The sequence below is a fragment of the Lytechinus variegatus genome, chromosome 15 (genome assembly GCF_018143015.1).
Source record: "Lytechinus variegatus isolate NC3 chromosome 15, Lvar_3.0, whole genome shotgun sequence".
NCBI lineage: Eukaryota > Metazoa > Echinodermata > Echinoidea > Temnopleuroida > Toxopneustidae > Lytechinus > Lytechinus variegatus.
Window position 1 is genome coordinate 32,449,763 of NC_054754.1, and position 23,163 is coordinate 32,472,925.

The 23,163-nt window shown below is 35.3% G+C and overlaps 2 protein-coding genes across 2 annotated transcripts; both read left to right on the forward strand.

Annotated features, from left to right (window-relative positions):
- The first annotated feature begins 1,293 nt into the window (after positions 1-1,293).
- LOC121428732 lies at positions 1,294-7,290 on the forward strand. Its single transcript, XM_041625546.1, has 2 exons — positions 1,294-1,340; positions 2,354-7,290. Exon 2 carries the CDS (start codon positions 2,422-2,424, stop codon positions 3,934-3,936), a length of 1,515 nt encoding a protein of 504 aa, XP_041481480.1. The 5' UTR covers positions 1,294-1,340; positions 2,354-2,421; the 3' UTR covers positions 3,937-7,290.
- A 1,395-nt stretch (positions 7,291-8,685) lies between these two features.
- On the forward strand, positions 8,686-22,627 carry LOC121429168. Its single transcript, XM_041626104.1, has 9 exons — positions 8,686-8,846; positions 14,195-14,258; positions 15,270-15,371; positions 16,232-16,345; positions 17,898-17,939; positions 18,328-18,455; positions 18,931-19,031; positions 19,841-19,982; positions 21,615-22,627. Exons 1-9 carry the CDS (start codon positions 8,688-8,690, stop codon positions 21,768-21,770), a joined length of 1,008 nt encoding a protein of 335 aa, XP_041482038.1. The 5' UTR covers positions 8,686-8,687; the 3' UTR covers positions 21,771-22,627.
- The last annotated feature ends 536 nt before the right edge of the window (positions 22,628-23,163 follow it).

A 23,163-nucleotide genomic window follows, 5' to 3' on the forward strand; every position in this document is an offset into this window, starting at 1 on the left:
TTTTGTGTCAAGTGTTTATAGAGTGCTTTATATTTTTTATTTTTGTCCTTGTTATTTGCGGCTGTTTCTTCATAAATTGCTTTCAAAATGCACCGACCCCCTCCACCTGGCCCCTGCACTATTTCCCCACCCCCTCTCTCTCCCTCCCTCCCTCAGACAGTAACCCAAATCTATTGTATTGCCTAAGTTATTTTTTAATCTCATACTTATTGAAAGCCCGCAGTGATGTTTTGTCGATTAATAAATTACTATCATTGATGCAAACGACCAAATATTCCGAGCTCGTTTGATATTCTCGTTTCGATGGTGGTAGGCGATGACGCTGCTGAAGATGATAATGAGGATGTTGGTGGTGGTGGTTGTGATGATGATGATGACGATGATGATGATGGTGACGATGATGATGATGATGATGATGATGATGATGATGATGATGATGATGATGATGACGATGATGATGATGATGATAATGATGATGGTGACGATGATGATATGATGATGGTGATGATGATGATGATGATGATAATGATGATGGTGACGATGATGATGATGATGATGGTGACGATGATGATGATGATGATGATGACGATGATGATGATGATGATGATGATGATGGTGATGATGATGATGATGATGGTGATGATGATGATGATGATGATGATGATGATGGTAACGATGATGATGATGATGATGATGATGATGATGAAGAAGAAGAAGATGATGATGATGATGATGATGTTTATGATGATTATCATTATGATAATGTAGCTTGGAGGAGGAAGAATAAGAAGAAGAAACGACAACAACTTAATTGCAGTCTTGGATTGCACTCCAATTAAAAAAAAAATTAAGGCTCTAAAAGACGCAACTCCTCGATCCCTGAATATCTCATCAGTTCATGAATTTCAATACTGCATGTGTTGATGCCCTCTACGTTTGTAGGTCACACAGTTCAATCCAAAACAAACGGGCGAAAGAACTCGACCGAACTGGCCTGAAAATAATTCTTAGTTTGGCGTTTTGGATTCGTATTTTATAAGAAATAGCACAGGAAGCAGATGTAATACATGTTGAAAGTTATTTGTGGTAGTATAACGAGCAAGACCCTGAAATAGTCGACCATCAATTTCATTTCGACCACAGCTAGCTCACCTAGCAGCTTGAAGTTGAAGAACTGTATGTGCTTTATAGCTGGACGGAGTTTTAATACAGGCAGAGCTCGCGGTCGCTTGTGTCGGGAAGGGCCGTTGTCACATTCTCGCTGGATGAGCTCGGACTCAGTCCTAGTAGTAGTAGTAGGAGTAGGAGTAGGAGTAGGAGCTGAGCTGCCCGTGAAGGACGTGAGTATGGAAACTGGTGTCATTTTAACTCAGGGAGCTCCCTGGGTTAGCGTCACTAGTTTCGCACCTGTATATGTTAGATTTAATCTGTCTAATTTGCATATTAATAAGCCATAAATATTTTGGACTTATCCTGAATTTCTGAAATAAGTCAGTCACCTCTTTTTTGTGTGTGTCAGTTTTTATAGAATGTTAATTACGTATTCATCTTTGTGGCCTCATTTGCCCCGTCGGACATCTTTAGTTCACAGGCATGGTGTCAGAAAAAAAGAGGGAAAGTGGTAAAATTTACTACAGTTCTGGCATGCACAATAATATCTTAAGCAAGTACATGTACCAGCTTCCACTCAACTTCTCAAGCAACCCGTGGTCATCCTTACAAGCTTTTTCTGAAAAGGAGTAGGCCTAGGTTGAGTGTGAGGCAAAACACCTTCAGTGTTAGAGTGGTGAGCGACTGAAATTCTTTGCCTGGGCCTGCTGAAGTAGTCACAGCATCAACAGTCAATCACTTCAAAACAAAACTAGACAAGTTTTGGTCTGCATGGCATTATTATGCTCATGCATGGGATTAGTACTAGTCACTGCATTGGCACAGCAAAGGACAAATAGCACAGATAGCAATTTATCCAAGCTAGGAAGACAACGTACAGTACAAGATAGACCTGGAAACTTGACAGCAGTCACAACTGTATTTTTCCTGTAGATGCGGTATAAAGGTATAAAAAGTAAACTAAGATAAAAGTTAATACACGTTACTGGGTAGGTTACTTGCATCTTGGCCTAAAGTGGCAATGCTACTTTCAAAATTTTGATTTTGAGGTGCTGCTGGGTTTGTGCTCCTCCTGGCACTGGGCTGTGAGACGTTATCTATGCTCAAACAGTAATCCATTTTACCATGTACCATTCTTGAGCAGTGAGCTAAAAACTAATAGGTGGTCTTATTTACCCCACCCTCCCCTATAGTCTGCCGAGTTCCAACCATTTTTTAATGTATTTTCTCTTTATTTTTGCAGGTCATGAAGATACATTGTAGGTGTGTGAATGAATGAGATGCTGAGTGAAAATTGACTCAAGAATCAAGATGGCTAACTCTTTCTCCATCCTGTTGTCATACATTGACAACCTTCTATGGGGTTGCACACAACTATTTTATGCGATTGTCTTCATCATCAATTTCAACTACCAGCTCGTGATGAGTATATATAGATGCATTGTCCAACTATGGGCGCTGTCAATACAAACTGTGCTGTATACTGCCAATGCTTTTGTGTTCAGCATCGAGTTCCTTGCCGGGTTACCGGTCCGGAGTTACCACATGGGAAAGTACCTGATTGAACTAGTCCAGAACCTGATGAGCAATGCAATTCAAGGTTTTATGTCATGGTCCTGGGAAGCTCTTGTGTACACTGGGGAGTTGCTGGGAAACATCGTTAAGAATCTACTGTTAGCATTCATGAGTATTTGGACTCAGTTTTTAAATCTAGTCGTCTTCCAGTTTACCCTGCTTGCTGATCTTTTCACTTCACTGATTGGATCGACCTACAGTCATATGAAAGAAGCTCAAGAAAACACTGTACATCTCATGCACAGTGTTGGAAGTGATACCAGAGAATGTGTGCAAGGTGTCTGCAGCCTAATCTACCAGTTCTTCATCACTGGAGTAGCCTACCCTATTTCATTTGTAAATGCTTGCACCAAAAATATGATCGATGGACTGTATATCTTTATGAGCATATTGAAGGCTATAGAAGAGTTTGTTCTTGGAATTTTTGAAGATGTGATCGAGTTGTTGTATTCAAGCATCAGCATCATTATGAATGTTTTTTATGATATTGTGAATGCTTTCAAAGAAATATCCACATTCTTTATCAATGTAATAGACTATGTTGGCCAAGCTCTGATTGACTCTGTTGATAGTGCTGCAGAAGCATACTCATCACTTACTTTGTTCGTTGGAAAGAACTGGGTCGCCCTCTTGGCTCTAGCTCTCTGTGTATTCGTGGTGTGGGTTACTATCTATATGAACGGACAACACGAGAGAAATATCCAACACATCATCCATGATCTCACTCGGCTAGTGAATAACTTCACACAATCTAGATCACGCAATGTCAACAGAGAACCCCTGAGACCTGAAGGTCATCTTCACCAGGATGTTCTTCCTGAAGATCAGCAGCAAGGTGACCTTGATGTTCTTAATGAAGCAGAAGAGAATAGAGATGATGTCTTGGATCAGGATGTACCAGCAGGTGCAGTAGGAGGTTTAGGAGACCATCCTGGTCCAAGCCGATCAACCCACCACACACCATACTCATTTCGATCACGGCCATTCACACCGTCGGGTGAACCCGCTGAAGGAAGTGGCTCGGTTGAATGTCTTGTGAGTAAACTTAAGAACAGATTAAGCGAGGAACAGGAAAGACAAGCATGTGTGGTATGTCTGGATGCAGTGAAGAATACACTCTTCATGCCATGTCGTCACCTGTGTGTCTGCGTACCCTGTGCAGACAGAATAGTCAGTAATGATGACATATATATGCGGATCTGTCCTCTGTGTAGATCTAGGATTGGATCGATTGTTGAGGTTTATAGTTGAGTAAAAAAGACATATTGCGAGGTCATTTAAAATGAACTTCCTTGCTGCTAATTATTTGTGTGATGATCGTTCAAAATGATCTTTCATCGCAAGATTTTTTAAAGTAAACCAAAGCAGCTTTAAATTAGGTCTACATGAATATGTTTCTTGCTTACTGATACCAAATACAATGTATATGAAAGTCAAAGGTATATGATCAACTGTACTGTCATCCTACATAATGACAGCAATAGAATGAGTGGTTGAAATCAATGTTCATGTTCCCATATTCAAGCTTAGCCTACATTGTGAAGGGAGCCACGCAAGGTTCTCTAGTCTGATTAGGAATTCCTTGAGTTGCTCTGCATTCTTGACAGTGACTTCTCGCAATCTCCATTTTTTTTATCGATGATGAGGATTTGCAATGAATAGACTCCCACTGATGTAGTAGTTTGTAGAGACTTTTCAATTTGCATGTTCACTAGTGGACGACTAAGGATGTCATAATAGTCTGTTCTGTGTTCATGGCATACATGTACAAACAAAGTGGAGTGAAGCAACACACTGACCATACCCCAAAATTCCACTGATGTTGCCTGACATATCAATTATTTGTGACATCAACAGGGGTCCCCTAAATAACAGGAAGTGGACAGTGTACTGGCAAAGAAAATGCTGTGTATTGCCATCAGCTAAAGCAAACTCTTTGCACTCAACTAGTAAATCAAAAAGTTCTATGTTTAGAAGTTGGATCAAAAGCTTGAGTTTCTGTACCATCAGTTGTTCCACTCAACTCTGTTAAGTACACTTTCATAGTATACATGTAAGTGTCTTGAGATGTTATTGAAATGGTAGTCAAATGTTAGAAATTTTTAATACTCAGAAAAGACTTTGATTCCTTTCTGTTACAAGCTGTGTTCTAGTAACTGTGGACTGTGCAACAGTCATTTATTTTAAATTCATTCCTATGTATATTTCCATCCTGAATCTTCAGTACTTTGATTTTATTTCTAAGCTTGCCAATGCCAAATGTGGATTTTTTTTGTTTTGTGTCTTGTGTTTACAAGTTCTAGTAAGGAAATTGCTATATTTGACTCTCATTCGACATGTAATTTTAAAAACTTACAAAAGTGTATATAGTATGTGGAGTGGACTTTGATATTGTCATTAACTGATTTCTTATGAAATTTTGAAGATGACCATTCAGGCCTGAAATTTCTGTTTTAGGGCAAGGCCAATTTTCAAAAGGGCAAAGTTGTATTTCACATCAATGTAGGAAAATAAAAAAGGGCACGGAAAACATCAACTGGCCTGCGAAATAGGCATTGTGGCCAACAATGCCCATCCAAGGTCATGGCCAGAGATTAATTTAAGGTAGGTTTGAAGCCATGACCATTACTGAGATATAGCACCCTCTAATGTTATTAAAAAATATAGGTATTCCAAGCACTTTTCTTGGAAAAAAAAACCATTCGTGTACTTTGCATATTGTATATTTATGAACATTTTACATGTATATTGAAATGTCCCCTTGCATGCTTGAAAGTGTTTTTATCCAAAAATTCAGAAAATTAGGTTCCATTTTGTTTATTTCATTAAATTGTAGCAGTTAGACTGTATGTTTCAAACGAAAACATACATGTTTTTTTATATGAGACATTTGCTCATTTGATCTATAAATGAATTTGAAAATAAATAATCTGTACATGGTATACATACACATGTAGATGATCCCTAGATACCAACATTTGATATACATGTATGTACATGTATAATAAACTTTATGAGAAAAATATGCCATATAGGGCTGCTATACATAATTAAGTACTAAATTAGGCCTACTGTTAACAGCACTTAATTCTTTGTATTCATATCACAGACTGTACTATTTCTAATCCAATCCGTATGACTTTTTATAATTTACAACATCATTTTTGGCAAGCAAATTGTTTGAAAAATTAGGCACATATGTATTTCATTTTCATCATTGTTGAATATAATCATACCTGATTATCATTTTATTTAAGACATGCACATGTAAGATTTTTTTTAAAACTTTAATTGAAATTGCACCTTAATCATTTGGAAATATCATGCTTGGTACAATGTACTTGTACATGATTGTTAATCAAATCCACCAGAGATTTGCATCATGGTCATATAAATTTAGTGTGTAATAATATCATTGCATGTTACCTCATAATTTTTTCAGTATTAAGAATTTTCTGATGAGCAGGTACATGTATGACAACCCCCATTTCTATACCCCACCCCCCGGTCCCCCCCCCCCCACATCCTGAGATCCACAACCTTTGTGTTCAAATATTTGTTTTAATAATACACTGTCATTTTGGAGGTTAATTTGGAAAGATGTTTATGTACATTAGCTCATGTACGTATATATAGTTTTTCTTTCTGATAATTTTTTTTTCAGTAAGAACTGTGTACTGGCACTGTAGAAATATGAATTATATTTCAATTCAATTCATTTATTTGACATCCTTTAAAAAACATATGTATCATTTGCAGGTGGAGAGTGAATTTCTACTGTGTACTGTATTATGGCAGGTGATTATGCACAGTGCTATGTACATGCAGCTCAATTCTATTCATGGTAATTTATCATGTATACTCCAAGTTATCTTGGGTTTTCCCCATATTATCTGGGAGATGTACATGTACATGTACCTCTGAGTTGAATGTAAATTGCAAAATTAAATGTTTGTTTTTGTGACAGTTGACTTTGGTACTACTACTGTATCAAGCAATTTGATTTGAAAATGACCTTACATTGGAAGTTTATTTGTGGTTTCCCCAAATTGATGAGGAAACCTATGAACCTACCAGTTTAATGTGAATGACAAGCTGTTTATTTTATGGCATTTAACTTTTGTATCACCTGCGTTGTTTGTCGTACTCAAAGAATTTTGTGTAAATAAAAGAAATGTTCTAATGCATGTGAAGGAAATTGATATTGTTGGTATTCTTCCTATTCAAATTAATCTTGAGTATGATCACATCCTGTGGGGAAATTTGGTGAACTGAATTAAAATGCATTTTCATTAGACTACAAAAATGCATAAACCTAGCAAGGGAGATAGATCTTTGTATGTCTCTGTTGGTAATCATAACTTATGATGTGTATTCTTCTATGCTTTTAAATCATTCATTGTGGTATGTGGGTAGGGATCTGAGATCATTATGTATGTGTACATAAGACATGTAAACATTGTTATTTTGCTTAATAAAATGTGTCACTCTTGTACTCTTGTATTTTGATTTTCTGATGATATACAATACCCAGGCCTATGTTAATACTTTTAATGAGAGGTGAATTTTATTTCTGAAATATTAAATCTGTTTGAATTGTTCTTACTACATTCTGAATTGTGTATTATTGATATCATGTATGACTATTAGCATGGTGTAAACTTAAATTTTTATGGGTGACCCTCGGATCCCCTTTTAATTTTTTAAGCACATGTAAAAAGAAGAACACTGAAGAAAAAGAAAGAGATGAAAGAATAGCATAAAAAGAGAGGCATATGTATAGTTGTGTAACTTCATATTATCTTTGCAGTTCACTTGAAACAGAATTAGGTCCCCTAGACTAGAGTCATATCACCCGTATTCAAATATTTTCTCTGCTCCTGTAACTCATTTGTGTTTTTCCATGTGCTTTCTTTGTAAATGTTACACCTATTTGCTTTCATGCTTTCAGCCACTTTTTTCTTTGTTGCATGAGCGCCCAGAAATATGAGAAGAAGATACCCTAAACAGGATTTGAAGGAGGAAACTAAAATTGTAACCAGTGTCAATGTTTGAGGAAGATGGGTAGAGAAAAGACAGTCTGGAAGTGAGAATATGTGAAATTAGCATTAATTAATACTATATGATTCAGTCAAGTTGGTCCTTACTCTCAGATGTATAAAAAAAGGAATATTCAATAATTCAAGCAATAAAAAAAATAGTGAGTGAGTGACATCATCACTGTTTTGTGAAAAGTAAGCAAAACTTTAAAGGATAAATCCACCCCAACAAAAACTTGATTTGAATAAAAAGAGAAAAATTCAACAAGCATAACACTGAAAATTTCATCAAAATCGGATGTAAAATAAGAAAATTATGACATTTTAAAGTTTCGCTTCATCTAAAAAATCAGTTAAATGCACATCTCGGTCGGTATGCAAATGCTGAACTGATGACATCACTCACTATTTCTTTTGTATTTTATTTTATGAAATATTTCTATTTTCTCGTCATTGTCATGTGAAATGAAGTTTTATTCCTCCCTGAACACGTGGAATTCTATTATTTTAACATTTTGTGTATTGGGCAAGGAGGTCCTAATTGTCAAATTAATAAGAATTGAAATATTGTATAATTCAAACAATAAAAAACAAAGAAATAGTGAGTGAGTGACATCATTGACTCTCTCATTTGGATGTAACTGGCTTGTTCATATAACTATTTTGTTAAAAATAACCAAGGAGCTTGTGTTGGAAGCTCCTTGAAATAACCAAAAACTTGAAATGTCTTAATATATTACATCTGATTTTGATGAAATTTTCAGCATTGTGCTTGTCTTATTTTTCTCTATTGATTCAGCTCAACATTTTTCTGAGGTTGACTTGACCTTTAATTATTTCAGATGAAACACCATTCGCTGCACTAAATTGCAAGCAGCGGCACTATGCCTATGGCCTGGGAATAATATTTAGCAGACACAACAGAGATAGAAATTGGGGAATCCCCGGGTTGCAGGCCTGAAAATGCGCGCGCACCACTTAGAAACCAAAGTAAAGATGGGCGGTTCGCAATCGCGTCTCGATCCTCGGATCCTCGACAGTAGCTCAAATTATTGGCCGGAGTTAGAACTTGAGAAGCAAATTTCTGTTTTTACTTACGATGAGAATAAACCAGAAGTGAAGGTATGTATGTTTATACAATATTGATTAGCTGTCATGGTGTATTTTTAGTGTAATTCGACATGCCTAGCCTCTCGTTCGCTTTATCAGTCTCAGTCCCGAAATACTCGAGACTGTGTGTGGGTCTTGGGTGGTTGGCCTGCGCCGCCCCTGCCTTGGCTTGGCTGGGCACTCAGTCATGGCACTTTCATTTTCAGTGACAATGGGCTTGGTCCAATCTGAATCCGGTTCAATCAGTGGCCATGTGAATTTATACTAGTGAAAGAGTAGACCAAAACTTAAGCTTTGCCTTTGGTCTTCTTAGACAGCTTGTTGCCGTCTGTTTCGAGGAGTTTTTTAAAACTTTTTTTTTTAATTTAATTTTTTAATTTATTTTTTATTTTTCCTTGTACTACTACTAGTACGTTACTACTAGTTGTACACAGACGGCTCACTTTCGTGCAGCTACCATTAGAAGTTAAAAATGCAAAATCCCCCCGACGGGGCTATTGATTTTTGTCTTTATTTCATAAAAATATCCCTATAAAGTAGCTATGTGCGAATACGGGGCATCGCGAGCGCTGGTTTTGGTGGCACGGTTTTCGCGCGGGTTTTGCTACGAGTGGCATCGCCTCTGTCTGGGGCGGCTCATTGAAAATGGGGTTTAATGCGCATGCGCACATAGTAGGTGCAATCTCGTGCCTTTTAACAGACAGCTGAAGATGTGCTCTTTCTGTACATATAAGTTTCAATGTGGATACTCGCCTGTAAAGTGTGGATATCGGAGCTTGAAAGTTCATCAAATTTTTGGACGCGGAAATGTTCGAAATTTTAAAATGGTAAGTAAAACAAGAATCCGATTAGGTATACAATTTGACTGGAAATATATTTGAATTATCAAAAAATCCAAACTTACGCGATTCTGACGCTGCGCAGTCCAGATATAAGAGATGCCAGCTACCCTTGTCACAGCCGGTCTCTCGGCAGTCGAGCTGCCCGATGCGCCTGCGGTTGGCAGGGCGATGCTACCCTTGTCACAGCCGGTCTCTCGGCAGTCGAGCTGCCCGATGCGCCTGTGGTTTGGCAGGGTGATGGGAGCGGTCGATAGTGAGTCGTTCATGCTGGATTGAACTAGATCGTAAATTGCTTACTTGATGATTATGTTGTGCCTTTTTTGGGAAATCTCTGTCATTATACCGTAGATAATTATTCTGATATTGATTTTAATACATACATTTGTCACAGAAAGATTTTATCATCCCAAGGTTATGTGACTCAAGTCAAGTCTAGGTGGTTGATTATCGTTTCATTTGGAAACTGGATTTGCTTTTGACAGTGGAATATCAATGTTGACTTTTCTAAAATTAAATTCATGGGTGGAAATCCCAGGGGGACACGTCCCCCTACCCAAAATAATAGGGGGACATGTAACAATAATACATTTTTTTTTCTTTCTTTTTTGGTCAAACTTTTTGGGGTTAAAATGACCTTACAACAGTTTGGGGATAAACTTTTTTTTTTAACTTGTCAGAGTTGCCGGCATCCATAGGCGGCGAAAGCTGGGGGAAGTGTACCCCCCCGCCCTTAATTTGAGGTGGGGGGTTCCCCCCCACCTCAATTTTTTTTTTGATAACCTTTTTTTTTTCTTTTTTTTTTTTTGCTTGTCAAATTTAGTTTTCTGCGTCCCCCTATAATTTTTGGTTGATAACCTTTGGTGTATTTTTTTGATTATCAAAATAATTTGGTGGTCCCCCCTAAAATTGTTGGCTTTCGCCGCCGATGCCAGCGTCCCCCTACCTTTGGGGCCAATTTCCGCCCATGATTAAAATGCAAATAATTTGTTGTTTAATTTTTCACTCTCAGAGGAAATATTTCACTTCCACATGGCTCTATTGTCTATTTTTTTTTTCTATGTTATTCATTTTTTTTCTATTTTATTATAATTATTTTTTTTTTTTAAGAAGGGTGCAGGGGGGGGTTGTGTTCATAAGTTGAAATGGGGATGGGATTTGTATAAATTTTTGTGTCACTTTTGTTCTCTTGTTTTGAGTGTTGGAGCTTTGATGCCTGTTTTTGTTGCTGTTCAGAGCTTTATTTATGTGCAGTGATTTCACGCTAGAATATGAACTTATTTTTCATAAAAAAAGGAGTGCTCGAACATGGCCTTTGTTGTAATCATACATATCTAAGAAATGCATATATTAAAGCTTAATTTTTATGTTTCCTTCTTGATACTTGAATTACATGCAATGCTACATCTTTACACCCTCAGACTCTGCTGCTCATCCTTCCTAAAAAAAATTGTAATCGAATGCCCACGGTCTCCAAAATGAAAACTACATTATCCATCTATAAACAAATTGTTGAAACAATAAAATACATAAAGAATTGGTGAAACAATCAAATACATCAGAAAAGCACACTTGTATTTTTATACCATACAAAGTACATGTACAAAAGGAATGATATTTTTCATTTGTAAAAAAAAGACCCCATACATACATGTACACAATACTAAAGTTGAAAAAGAGCTAATTGTAATTTATATCAGAAAAACAAAGAAATACATTAGAAATTACAAAAACAATACTTTAAACTAATTTATTTAGGAGATTATCTACATGATGCTGTTTTGATGCCAACTAAATTATATACAAATTATCTCTCATTATCACCTTCATTTGGCAAAAAAAAAGAGGCGAGTAATTGTAATTTGCATAATTAATTAGAATTAATTAAAAGAAATTATTTTACACATAATAAGAAGAAAAATTACCAAGTGAAATGATTACACATCAATTGAGTTTTCTTTCACCTTTCCATTGATACCTAAATTACTTCAAAGGGCTCAAAAACAAAGAAGTTAGAGCCCGTTGAAGACTTTGGTTCAAAATGGTCACAAAATGGTCACAAAAATCGGTTATGCACTCCATTGACTTTACATTAAGACAATGACCACAAATTTGGATAAATATGCGCGACTTAAACTGGAATAACTTTATAATTTCTTGATGAAAATTTGAGTTCTTGGTATCATTTGAAAGGTCTTTTTAAGGGCTTTCAAATGATACCAAATTCATTGAGATTTGAGGATTTTCATTTTTTTTGTCACATACCTATATAAAGGTTAGGCCTATTCTGTTTTGTGATTGTTAGATCTAACATTTAGCAGAAACCAAATTTTTGGATTGTTAATGAATGTCTCATGAAAAAGAAATTAGGTCTACATCCAACCTTACAAGAAAAAATATAAATCATGAAAATTCAGAAATATCAGTTACCGCTAATTCCTTTCAAATGATATTCAAAATCATCCTTGATCCTTTCGTTGGTCATCTTAAGTTGCCATCTTGGATTATGTCATCATCTGTACAGATGTATTTACCAGTCACCACATATCGCGATTTGTGCCGCTGTGTTGTGCCTGGAACTTGTCGCTCGAATTGATTCTAGTCGAAAAGCCTATCTCAACGAACTTAGATAATAGAGGGCAGCAATACAAGTCTGCCAGTTTTTCTTCTCCGGCAAAATAATTTGAAAAAATAAGGAATAAATCATCGATAAAGTATATTTTCAGTATTTTTTTACTTCAATACCGGTATGTAGTATCAAAAGAAAGTGTGGAGTCTACTTTAGAAAAATGTGGGCCATCGTTAGAGATGATATTATGCGATTTAAATCTAAAAAAAAATCTAGATAAAACAATAAGGCCCGAATTGGGAAACATGATTACACATGCAATCTCGCATTAACACACTACCGCCGATGAATGGGGATGATGGTAAAATGTCAGAAATTGTTAAATAAACCCCAGAAACAACTGTTATTCCTGTCTAGGCACTTACTTGCTTTCTAGGCCTAGTTATGGTCTACATCGCAAAAACCTTAATGATTAATCTAAATGTTATTGTTAACAAGCCAGTCTAATATTGTAACAACAATGCTCGCAATGTTAGAAATTTTCTCAATTCTGTCAGCATGACTTGTGGCAAATGGTAGGCCTAAAAGTAAATACCGTAAGTAACGGTGTATTAACCGCACCTTTTTCTCGGCGGGATAGAAGCAAAAGTCGGGGTGCGGTTTATACACGGTGACGGGTCTGAGCCAGCCCGCCGTAACCCCTCCCGTACATGTTCGATGTCTGCCAGTTCACAACACATCGGGTGGCCGGGCGTAGCCGCCCAGGCAATGTCGTTTAGAGGGGTATGAGCCGCTGGTAATGGGAAGCGTTTATTACAATATGAATTAAATATTGTCCATAACAAACGCACCCACCTTCATGACACTAATTTTGACTTTATTCTCGATTCAAAGTAGTGAAGTTCCCTGGCTAATTTAAAAGAGACGCCAAGCATACTCGGTAATATTTTGTCACCGCTGAGCGAGAGTTGAGTGAGCTTAGAGATTGCGTTGTAATGTGGTTATAGTGCGACTTAAGCTGGCGCTATTCAAAGTCCCGTTTCGCGCCAACTTGTTTTTTTCCTTCCTGTTTGCTTTTCATAAGATACCATGTAAACCACGCACGAGAGAGACGGCACGAAGCCGTAAAAAACAACTGGAAAAAATGTCAATTTCTTTGTTTCTTGAACCTTCCTGTAATCTCATATCCAAAATTCATGCTAAGACATCAAATTTCTGAGAAGTGATTGTGAGGTTGTGATGCAAGAAATGTTAATGTTTCTTCCTCCTACGCTGGGAAAGACACGTACAGATCATAATTTGATAAGATGTACTGGCATGACTGGTACTGTATCGTAGTTTGCGATGTAATGGCAGTGCTGTGTGTGTGTGTGTACACTGTGACTGTGAGGTGAGCGAGTGTGTAAGTTGCCAATATTGTCGGGACCATTCTTTCTTTCTAACATTTGTAGATGAATTGATCAAGAACAGCAGATTTCCGCATACCAATAATCTCTTTGGATACTTTGAAATCTTTAAAACTTAGCTTTTGTTTCTTTGTACCTTAAGTATGCATGTAAACGTGAGGATTTTTTTTTTTTTTTGTTAGTCCAAAGTTAGGGGTGCGGTTAATACACCGTTACTTACATACGGTATGTGTCTGGATTAGTGTGAAATAATCATTCTGATGACATTGTTATTGTCAAAATAAAAACATGACTTTTCTTTGTGAAATGCTTAAGTTATACCAAAGGATTTTTAAGGAACCACAGATGTTTGTCATTACAATTACTGCACCATTTTGCTTTTGTCATGGAAAACAATTCCACATTTGTTTGGCTGATTGAGGTATGTATTTTTAAAGCACTTAACAGAGATGCAGGAATGAAAATTGTTGTTTGATTTTAAACCACTGTTTGAGGGGGTATTTAAACAAAAAATCTTCCTGATTTATCATTTGTTTTGTTAAATAGGTTTTGGTGAGAGGTGATACAGTCTCTGCAGATCAGCTGTTGAAGAAGGTTGCTAAAGCTCTTGGTAAGTATTAGCTATTCCAATGTGTCTACATGTAGGATTATAAAGATTCTGGCCAGCTTGTGTGAAAACAGACATTTAATAGATAATAAGATCAATGAAAATTTTTGAATAATTGTACAAAAAATAAAGAAGTTGTGAGCATTTTACATTAAGATCACTAGCTAATGCTGTTGAGATCCTATTTATTTCTGTTTTCCTTACAGTCACAGGATGGTCTATTCACTATTTCAGTATGTAACTGCTTTCTAAGAGAGCACTGGATACATAAATCAAATGTGTAGTACACATTGATAACAAATTAACAATACATGATATTGATAGATGTACATTGAGTGATCAAAAAGTGAGAATACAATTACATTTAAACTGAAAGAGACGATAATGTGAAAATAAAGAAGTCTGAAATATACTGAGATACAAACAATCAAACAATATTTGAATATATTTATACAAATAAAATAACAATTAGTTATTATAAGAAGAAACTATTGCACAAAGCAATTGGTAGTGCAACCAAGATTTGCGGTTTCATACATGTGCAACTTTCCCCTTTGGATAGTGGAAATACACCTCAATACATCTAGTTTTGCTCAGTCTAATGACAGTACAAATTCTTCGTCCTTGATATATTTTGTGAAACCTACATATCATATGAGTTGGAAACTTGATCCACAGATAGTCTTGATACAAATAATGTATGTGTACAAAAGTAATGTTTAGTGTCTCCATACCACTAGTGATCTCAAAATACAGATGCTCATAACTTTCCTATTAAAATTTTCTTTAGGTTACAAGGGATTCATTCTAATTTTAGTTGATTGCAGAAATGTTCAGACAGAGTGACAATATTGGATCAGGATAGTATGGGGTGGTGGAGGAGGGGGGTTTCAAACCAGATGGAGGGACTGGGGGGGGGGCAGTGTCTAGACTCTAATGTAATGGATTATGCATTCTTTTCCCACTTTCTCTTTTTTTTCTTAATCTTGCATCTATGATGTTATCAAATTTTAGATATGAAGATGGTTGGTATGAAGAACTTTGGTATTTTTGAAGGACTACACACACCTATCAAGAAATTCAAATGTTCAGATAAGGTCAAGACAAGTTCAAAAGGTGAGTTGCCATTGATATTGAGTCATATGAAATGAAAGTTCATTAGGGCAATAGACAATTTTGCCCTTATCACATTCAAAATCACCCCTTAAATTTCCCAAATAGAATGCTTTTGGGTGACCATCTGTATTCTCATCTATAGTTGCCCCAGTTCTCCCACACAATGTACAAGAATATTTTAGAAAATCAGTCATGTACATAAGGCAGAAGGACAATGATAACATAACGTTGAGCAAAAAAGTAGGCCTTGAATTAGAAGAAATAGCTTAGAAATTCCAACATTCGCCCCCATGTGAAAAAAAGAATTGCCCATAAAAAAAATGTCCTACCCTATGTCTTATTATTCTAGTTATAGACTAGTGTATTCTTATGCTGGAAATTTACCCCAGAGTGTACATTTCTTGTAAGTTCCAAAGAGCCTCCATCAATGGCTCTTTAGCTTGTAGGACAAATTGGTGACGAGGAAAATGAACTTATTGTAGATAAAATGAAAGCACATTTGATTTGTTTAATTGTTTATTGATAATAAAAGATAAACTGTGATTGGCCAGCCCCCCCTCCATCCCTTGTTGGGAATAAATAAAGAAAATTGTTGAAATGAAAATATGAACAGGTAAGTGATTTAATAATTTAATCAATAGTTTTGCATTCATTAATATAAATGAATGAATAGATGTATGTGTTAGAAAAGAAATTGAAGGATGAATAAATCAAAAGATATTAAAATCTTTAAATAACACACAAAATGCTTTTAAAGATTATGTTTTAGTCTAAGATATCATTCCTGTTATTTTTCATGGATTAATTTTAGACCAAAAGCTAAAATGGCTTTAAATTTGATTGATGGTATAATTTTACAGGACTGAGTCTACAAAAATGGTGCTTTGACCTTCGTAAAGAAAAGAAAGAGATTGTGAAAGATCCGGTAGCATTGTACTTAACATGTCTCCAAGCCAGATCACAGATTATGCAAGGTAAATTTTATTGCTCAATACTTCATGAGAGAAAAGGTTATAAGTTGAGCTATTTGAAGGAAAGTTTCTGATTTGACAAATTTGCTACATGGTGATGAATCATCATAACCATACATAATGCCAATTTTAACACCATTTTTACACTTCTAGACTAGAATACTGAATTTGATATATCACACTATGAAACTTATATTTCAGTCTATATATTGTTCCCATGCATGAAATAATGAGCTGATCCATTCTCTTGTACAGTCCAACCTCTCTTATCCGGCCTCCCCTTATCCGGATCTCTCTATTTTCCGGATGCACACTTGCCGAGATTTTTAAATTTTTTTTATTCAATCTAGTACGTGAAGAAATGAGATTTCAATCTAAACTCAATCCAAGACGTAATCTCACTTTGATTACGGTACATATATTTCCCAATATAGTCAACCTACAAAAAATTATTTACGTTAAATTATCTCACCCAAATCACCAAAAGAATTTAGGCATGATTATTTCCAGTAAATCAGGGTCCAGTGCAAACATTTCATCACGGGAAAAACAACACATGTCTCGCTAGTTAACGTTAGGCCTCAATACGGACAGCGCCATCTATCATGTTTGAGCCTACAGTCAGTGTAACAATGGCTGACATTGCGAAGCAGCGATACCCGCTGCGATGATCTAATTGTAAATTTTGGTTTCATCGAGTCATTCTCTTTTTTGCTAGATATTCTCGATGTATACCTCAATCATTTTAGCAGGTAAATTATCCAAGAGTATTTAGCCATCGATCGATTTCATTTCCGTAAAAACACTGCCTATAATTTGCAATGATACTGCAGTGAATACTGTCTGTACGCCCACTACAATAGTGTAGCCACCGCCGTTGGACCTGTGAGGCAACCAGCAGCGCAGCTGCGTGTATTTGATATTTAGGTCTCCCAGATCCGGATAAATCCCTTATCCAGATTGGTGCTGGTCCCAATGTGTCCGGATAAGAGAGGTCGGACTGTATATGTTATAATAGAGATCAGAATACATACTTTGCATTATTCATATTTTATGTTCCTTCTCTCATGATTTGTGATTCAACAATTCTTCTTTGTGTCACATTACCAATTGGAAATATTCTTCAATTTTGATGTTTTATTTTCATATGTAATGAGCATTTCTGTGTAATATTTGTATTTAGTGCTACGTATTATGGTGATATGTTTGTAATGCTTTTTATTCTGTGGCCGTGATCATCAGTAACAAGTGTTTTCGTTTTTGTATGTCCCTTTAATGTAATTTTTTTTTTTTTTTGGGGGGGGTGGGGTTCCGTCTGTCCTTCTGACCCTCTTTATTCTCACGAAATCAACTAAAGAACAGCTTGACAGATCAACTTCAAACTTTGTCCAAGTATGCATATAGGCCTAGTGATGATCTGATTAGTGTTTGCTCTAAATAGTTTGTCACACTTCTGGACCTCAAGCCTTTCTTTAAATCTCTTTTATCTTTAGATTTCTATGCTGAATATGGGGTGTCAAATAAACTATGTTTCTATTTTGTTTTGATATTCCAGGTATCCTTACTCCAACTCCAGAACAGATGGCAAAACTAGAAGGTAAGATGCTGAAAATAATCATCATTTATATTTAATCTCTAGCTAACAGTAAAATAACATTCTTCTTTTGGAAACAATACATTTTTTATTATATTGAAAGAAAAGTAGAGATAAAAGGAGAGAGTCAAAGAGAGAGATAGAGAGGGAGAGCATAGGGGAGTGGGGGACTAAACAGAAGAAAATAAAAGTAAGGAAAAACATTCTTGTAAGGTAATGCCTTGCTGTAATTATGTTTTTTTTTTTAAATGTCACATTTTTATAATCAATGAATGATTTCTGTTGTTCTTGTGCATGTGAGGCAGACATGTAATTCCAGGCTGCATCAAACTACAAGAACTTATGGTTGAAAATAATTGCTTGGAATCTTCTTTTAAAATTTCTTCTCTAGATCACAACGAACCAGCCTTCTTGGATTCCACATCATATCTTTCTGTGTGTCATTGTATGGAAGATTACATGACAGCCTATATCAAGCATTGTGAACTCAAAAAAGAGCTCTGCATTGGGTCTCTAAAGGTACATAGGAATTATTATTTTAGTTTATTGACTCCACTTATTGTGCAAATTTGCGAAAACCTATTAATCTAAGATATTTTCATTGGTTTTGTCATCCTCCCATGGAAGCCAACTGATAATTAATGAAAAGTCTCAATGTTCAGTGAGTTGTTACTTCCATTTTTTTTATTAAAAGTTTTCATATCAAGCTGAATTATAAAATAACAGAAACAGATTTTTTCTGTCATATTCCTTTTGTATATTTCTAATGTATTTTTATCTATTTTTTTGTGGGGGGGGGGGGGATTAGGGGATAAACAAAACCTAAACTAAATCACAATGGCATTTTTTTGTTTCCCAGAGCAAATCACTCTTGGAAATTACTAGTAGCTGGTATTTAAGCATTTCATTCCATGAATAGATGGTTGATGAATGTAAATATTTTATTATGTTCTTGATTGAATTTGAATACTTCATTGTGAACTTGATTTAACAGTTACCAGTGGGAGCTGTGTTTTCAATACGAGCAAACAAGAGAGGGATGAGGCTCCAAGCTGAACATAAAGAGTACTTTATCTCATGGAGGAAGATGAAGAGGTGAAAGAATAATTTTTAAAGCTTGGATAGATATGTTAGGTATATTATTGTCTGTCTTCTTGGGTTTGTTCATTTTATTCTTACTTTTTTTCCAAACAGCACTCAACCGCCTCAGAAATTATTGATTAATTACATAATCTACAAAACCAATTTAACTTTCATGATTAGCATTACACATGTGAGAAAAATGTCACAAAATTCAATTCAATTCAATTTAATTTTCTCAGTTTAAAAACAAAATAAATAATACAGACAAGACATAAATCACACAGAGACATAAATAAAGTATTATACTAAAAAGGGTAGCAGCCAAAAATAAATTAACCTCACCTACAGCTGACCAAATGGTAGAGATGGTGGTTAAGTCCTGGCAAAAAGTTTAATTTTTTTCTTACCAAAAGACATCAACTACAATGTCATAGCTGCCAATTAGTACTGATTTTCAGTACTTATTATTACTGAAAAATGAGAAGAATACTGAACGTTTAATGCAAAGAACCGATTTCAAAATTATCAGTTTTATATGCTGTCCTATGTTATTTTCTTTGAAAGTACTGATTCCTCACAAATATACTGATTTTTGGCTTTTGAAATAATGACATTTTTGGATTCATGCTCACAGCTCTGCGCGGTTTCCTTCGAAATAAGGTCCCAATAGGTATGTGAATACATGTATGTTTGTAATCTGTTTGATTGAAACTTTACAATCTGTTCGTTTTAATTTTGGAAAAGTTTTTGTTTCTGGTCAGGAGAAATAAATTAATGCTCAAATGTGTGAAATTCAAACAATTTGACTTAATTCTACACAGGTGGACAAGGGCTGAGGATGACCTCTATGTGACCTATGACCTTTACTCCTGCACCCATGATACTTACAGCACCTTGTCAATAGAGACGCCCCAAGCACCTTACCTGGTTGCTGTTACCATAGAGATGATCAAAACATTGCAGGTTTGTAATAAAAAAGGCTTCTTTTGGGTTCTCTTAAAACTTCAATTATAAACTAGTTTCTGTTTGTATATCTATACAGAGATTAAAGTGTTTATGTGATCTAGATTTATCATTTAGTGTTTGATCAACCTATAAAATAAGTCATAAGATCCTAGTTATTTCCATTACCGTATACATATTTTAACTTTTCATGTTTGATTTACATAGACCTTTTTACGTATTACTAGTAGTACCAAACTTATGTAGATATTGTTCCATCTGTATTTTTTGAACCATTGCTGATATTCCTGGCATACAAGACACAGTTTTCAATTATCACAAACTCATTTAATGCTGTTGAATCATGATAATTATAATATAAAAACATCAGGGTTTATGAAAGTTATTTGTTTTGCCTATGGCTTTGCTTTGCCTATTTTGTTTTCATGTAAATGGTAGAAACAATTAGTAAAACTCAATAAGTGAACTATTGTATACTTTGTCATAACATTCAAATCTTACCCCCTAAAATATATGATGGTTATCTATTCATTGATTCTTAGTGAAAATTTTTGATCTGTTAAGTCAGATTTTGCAACACCTCTCATTATATCTTTGATAAGGCTCTTTGAAAATGGATTATACAGTGGTTCCCACAAAAATGAAGTTTAGTGATGATTTATTAATCACAAATTCAATAGACAAATGACCTACCATTGTAAAGCTTAGAATGTCTTCTTTTAGCTGGTATAACATACAAGATTTTTCATCCACGCATGAGTGAGCAAAAACAATTTGAAGAAAGGATAGCAAGAAGTCATATGGCGGGGGTATTAAGATTTCAAAAAGAAAATCACATGCCTAAAAAGTTAAATTCCTGCTCTTGTATTTGATAGCTAAATTGCAGAAAATGGTCAAGAAATAACAGTTATATTTGTTCGAAATAATGCTTGTATTTCCATAATTCCATGAAACATACATGTTTTCACTGGTTTCCCACCGAAGCTATCGCACAGTTAACAAAAGACTTTCTGCATGGCTAATTGTCAACAAAACGGAATGTCGAGTAAGTCTAAAAGCTATCCTGTAAAACCTCTTCAATTTATGAAATTTTGGAATTTAAGCCTTATTTCAAATAAACAGAACTTTGTTATTTCTTGACAGTTTTCTGTAATTGAGGTATTAAATTAAAGAGCAGATATTGAACTTTTAAAAATGGGATTTTCTTTTTGAAACTCAAATACCGCCCGCCAAGTGACTCTTTGGTTTCCTTTCTTCAAATGTTTTTGCTCACTCATGTATGAATCAGGAATATTCTTTATTTTAAATGAAAGAAGAGACCCTAAGCTTTACAATGATAGGTCATTTGTCTATTGTATTTGCGATTAAGGCATGATAAGTCATCTATAAATCTCAGTTTCGTTTTTATGGGACACACTGTATAGATTGCGTTTAATGTGCAAATGTACAAGGTTGGAATTTTTCTCTATGCTTTAAAGTCCTTTATATAAAAGAAATCCATATATGTTTCTGATGTAATCTTTCATTTTATGTGATAATTAATTCAAATTTAAAAAAAGAAGAATATCTTCGTAGATTTACCCAATGTTAAGGCTTTATTCACAGTTATTATTCTTCCCCTTCCTTTACCAGGGGGAGATGGATGGAGTAATTTTTCAGACGTCTGACCTGAAGATGGACGAGAATGGAGAGGTGGTGGAGTGGAATAATATAACCTTTGACCCTGGGCAATTCAAGGCAGAGACTGAAGCAGGAAATAAGTACATTGACCTTTCAACTTTGACATGAGGTCATGAGCAACATTACCTTTGACCCTGGACAGGTCAAGTCAGAGACTGAGACATGAAACAGGTGCAATGACCTTTTAACGTTGACATTAGGTTGTTCTCTATTTGTTGACTCTAATATGGAGACAAAGCATTGAGAAAGGTAATCTTTTACATGATGTTATTTGTCTCGTGTCTGTAAATTTCAAGATGGAGGTAGAAAGTTTGTTGAGTTATGAATTGAAAATGGTCATACACTTCCTGTGAAAATGGGCTGTCTGTCCTCAATAGGGCTGAAGCAAGCAATAAGTTGATATTTTGACCTTTTCAACTTCGATAGTAAGGCACTATGGGATCCTTTTACCAATTGTGTCTGAATACTTTTAGTCAAAGCAGTACAAAATTTGACTAAAATTCTTTCAAATCACTTGAGTGCATTTCATAATAATTGCATGTTTATCCATGCATGATATATACACCACAAAGCCTTACTTTATATTAATCCACATGGCTTTCAAAATTAAATTGCATGTAAAATATGGGAAAGTGTCTTTCAAATACTTGATTAATGATATAGTTTTATATTTCATCCAAAACCATTTCTAATGAATGAATTTACCAACTTTTTTTTAATTCTGAATGATAAAATGTTATATATTTAGTTTTATTTTAGCATGAACTGAATTTATACCAAATTTGAAATAAAGTATGAATTCTGTTTTCAGATAGAATAGTTGAAATACATTACTGTTTGTAGAAAACCCAGGAGTTCTTTATTACCTCAATGATCTACTTTTGTATCCTATGGTGTCGCAATTTACTTTTTTTTTTTTAATCTCTCTTTTAATTGTCATGAAGATCATTTTTGTCTCACCTGCGAAGCAAAGTGAGACTAAAGGCGCCGCTTTTCCGACGGCGGCGGCGTCAACATCAAATCTTAACCTGAGGTTAAGTTTTTGAAATGACGTCATAACTTAGAAAGTATATGGACCTAGTTAATAAAACTTGGCCATAAGGTTAATCAAGTACTAATGAACATCCTTTTAGAGTTTCATGTCACATGACCAAGGTCAAAGGTCATTTAGGGTCAATGAACTTAGACCATGTTGGAGGATTCAACATCGAAATCTTAACCTGAGGTTAAGTTTTTGAAATGTCATCATAACTTAGAAAATATATGGACCTAGTTCATGAAACTTGGACATAAGGTTGATCAAGTATCACTGAACATCCTGCATGAGTTTCACATCACATGACCAAGGTCAAAGGTCATTTAGGGTCAATGAACTTTGGCCAAATTGGGGATATCTGTTGAATTCCCATCATAACTTTGAAAGTTTATGGATCTGATTCATGAAACTTAGACATAATAGTAATCAAGCATCACTGAAAATTTTGTGCAAGTTTCAGGTCTC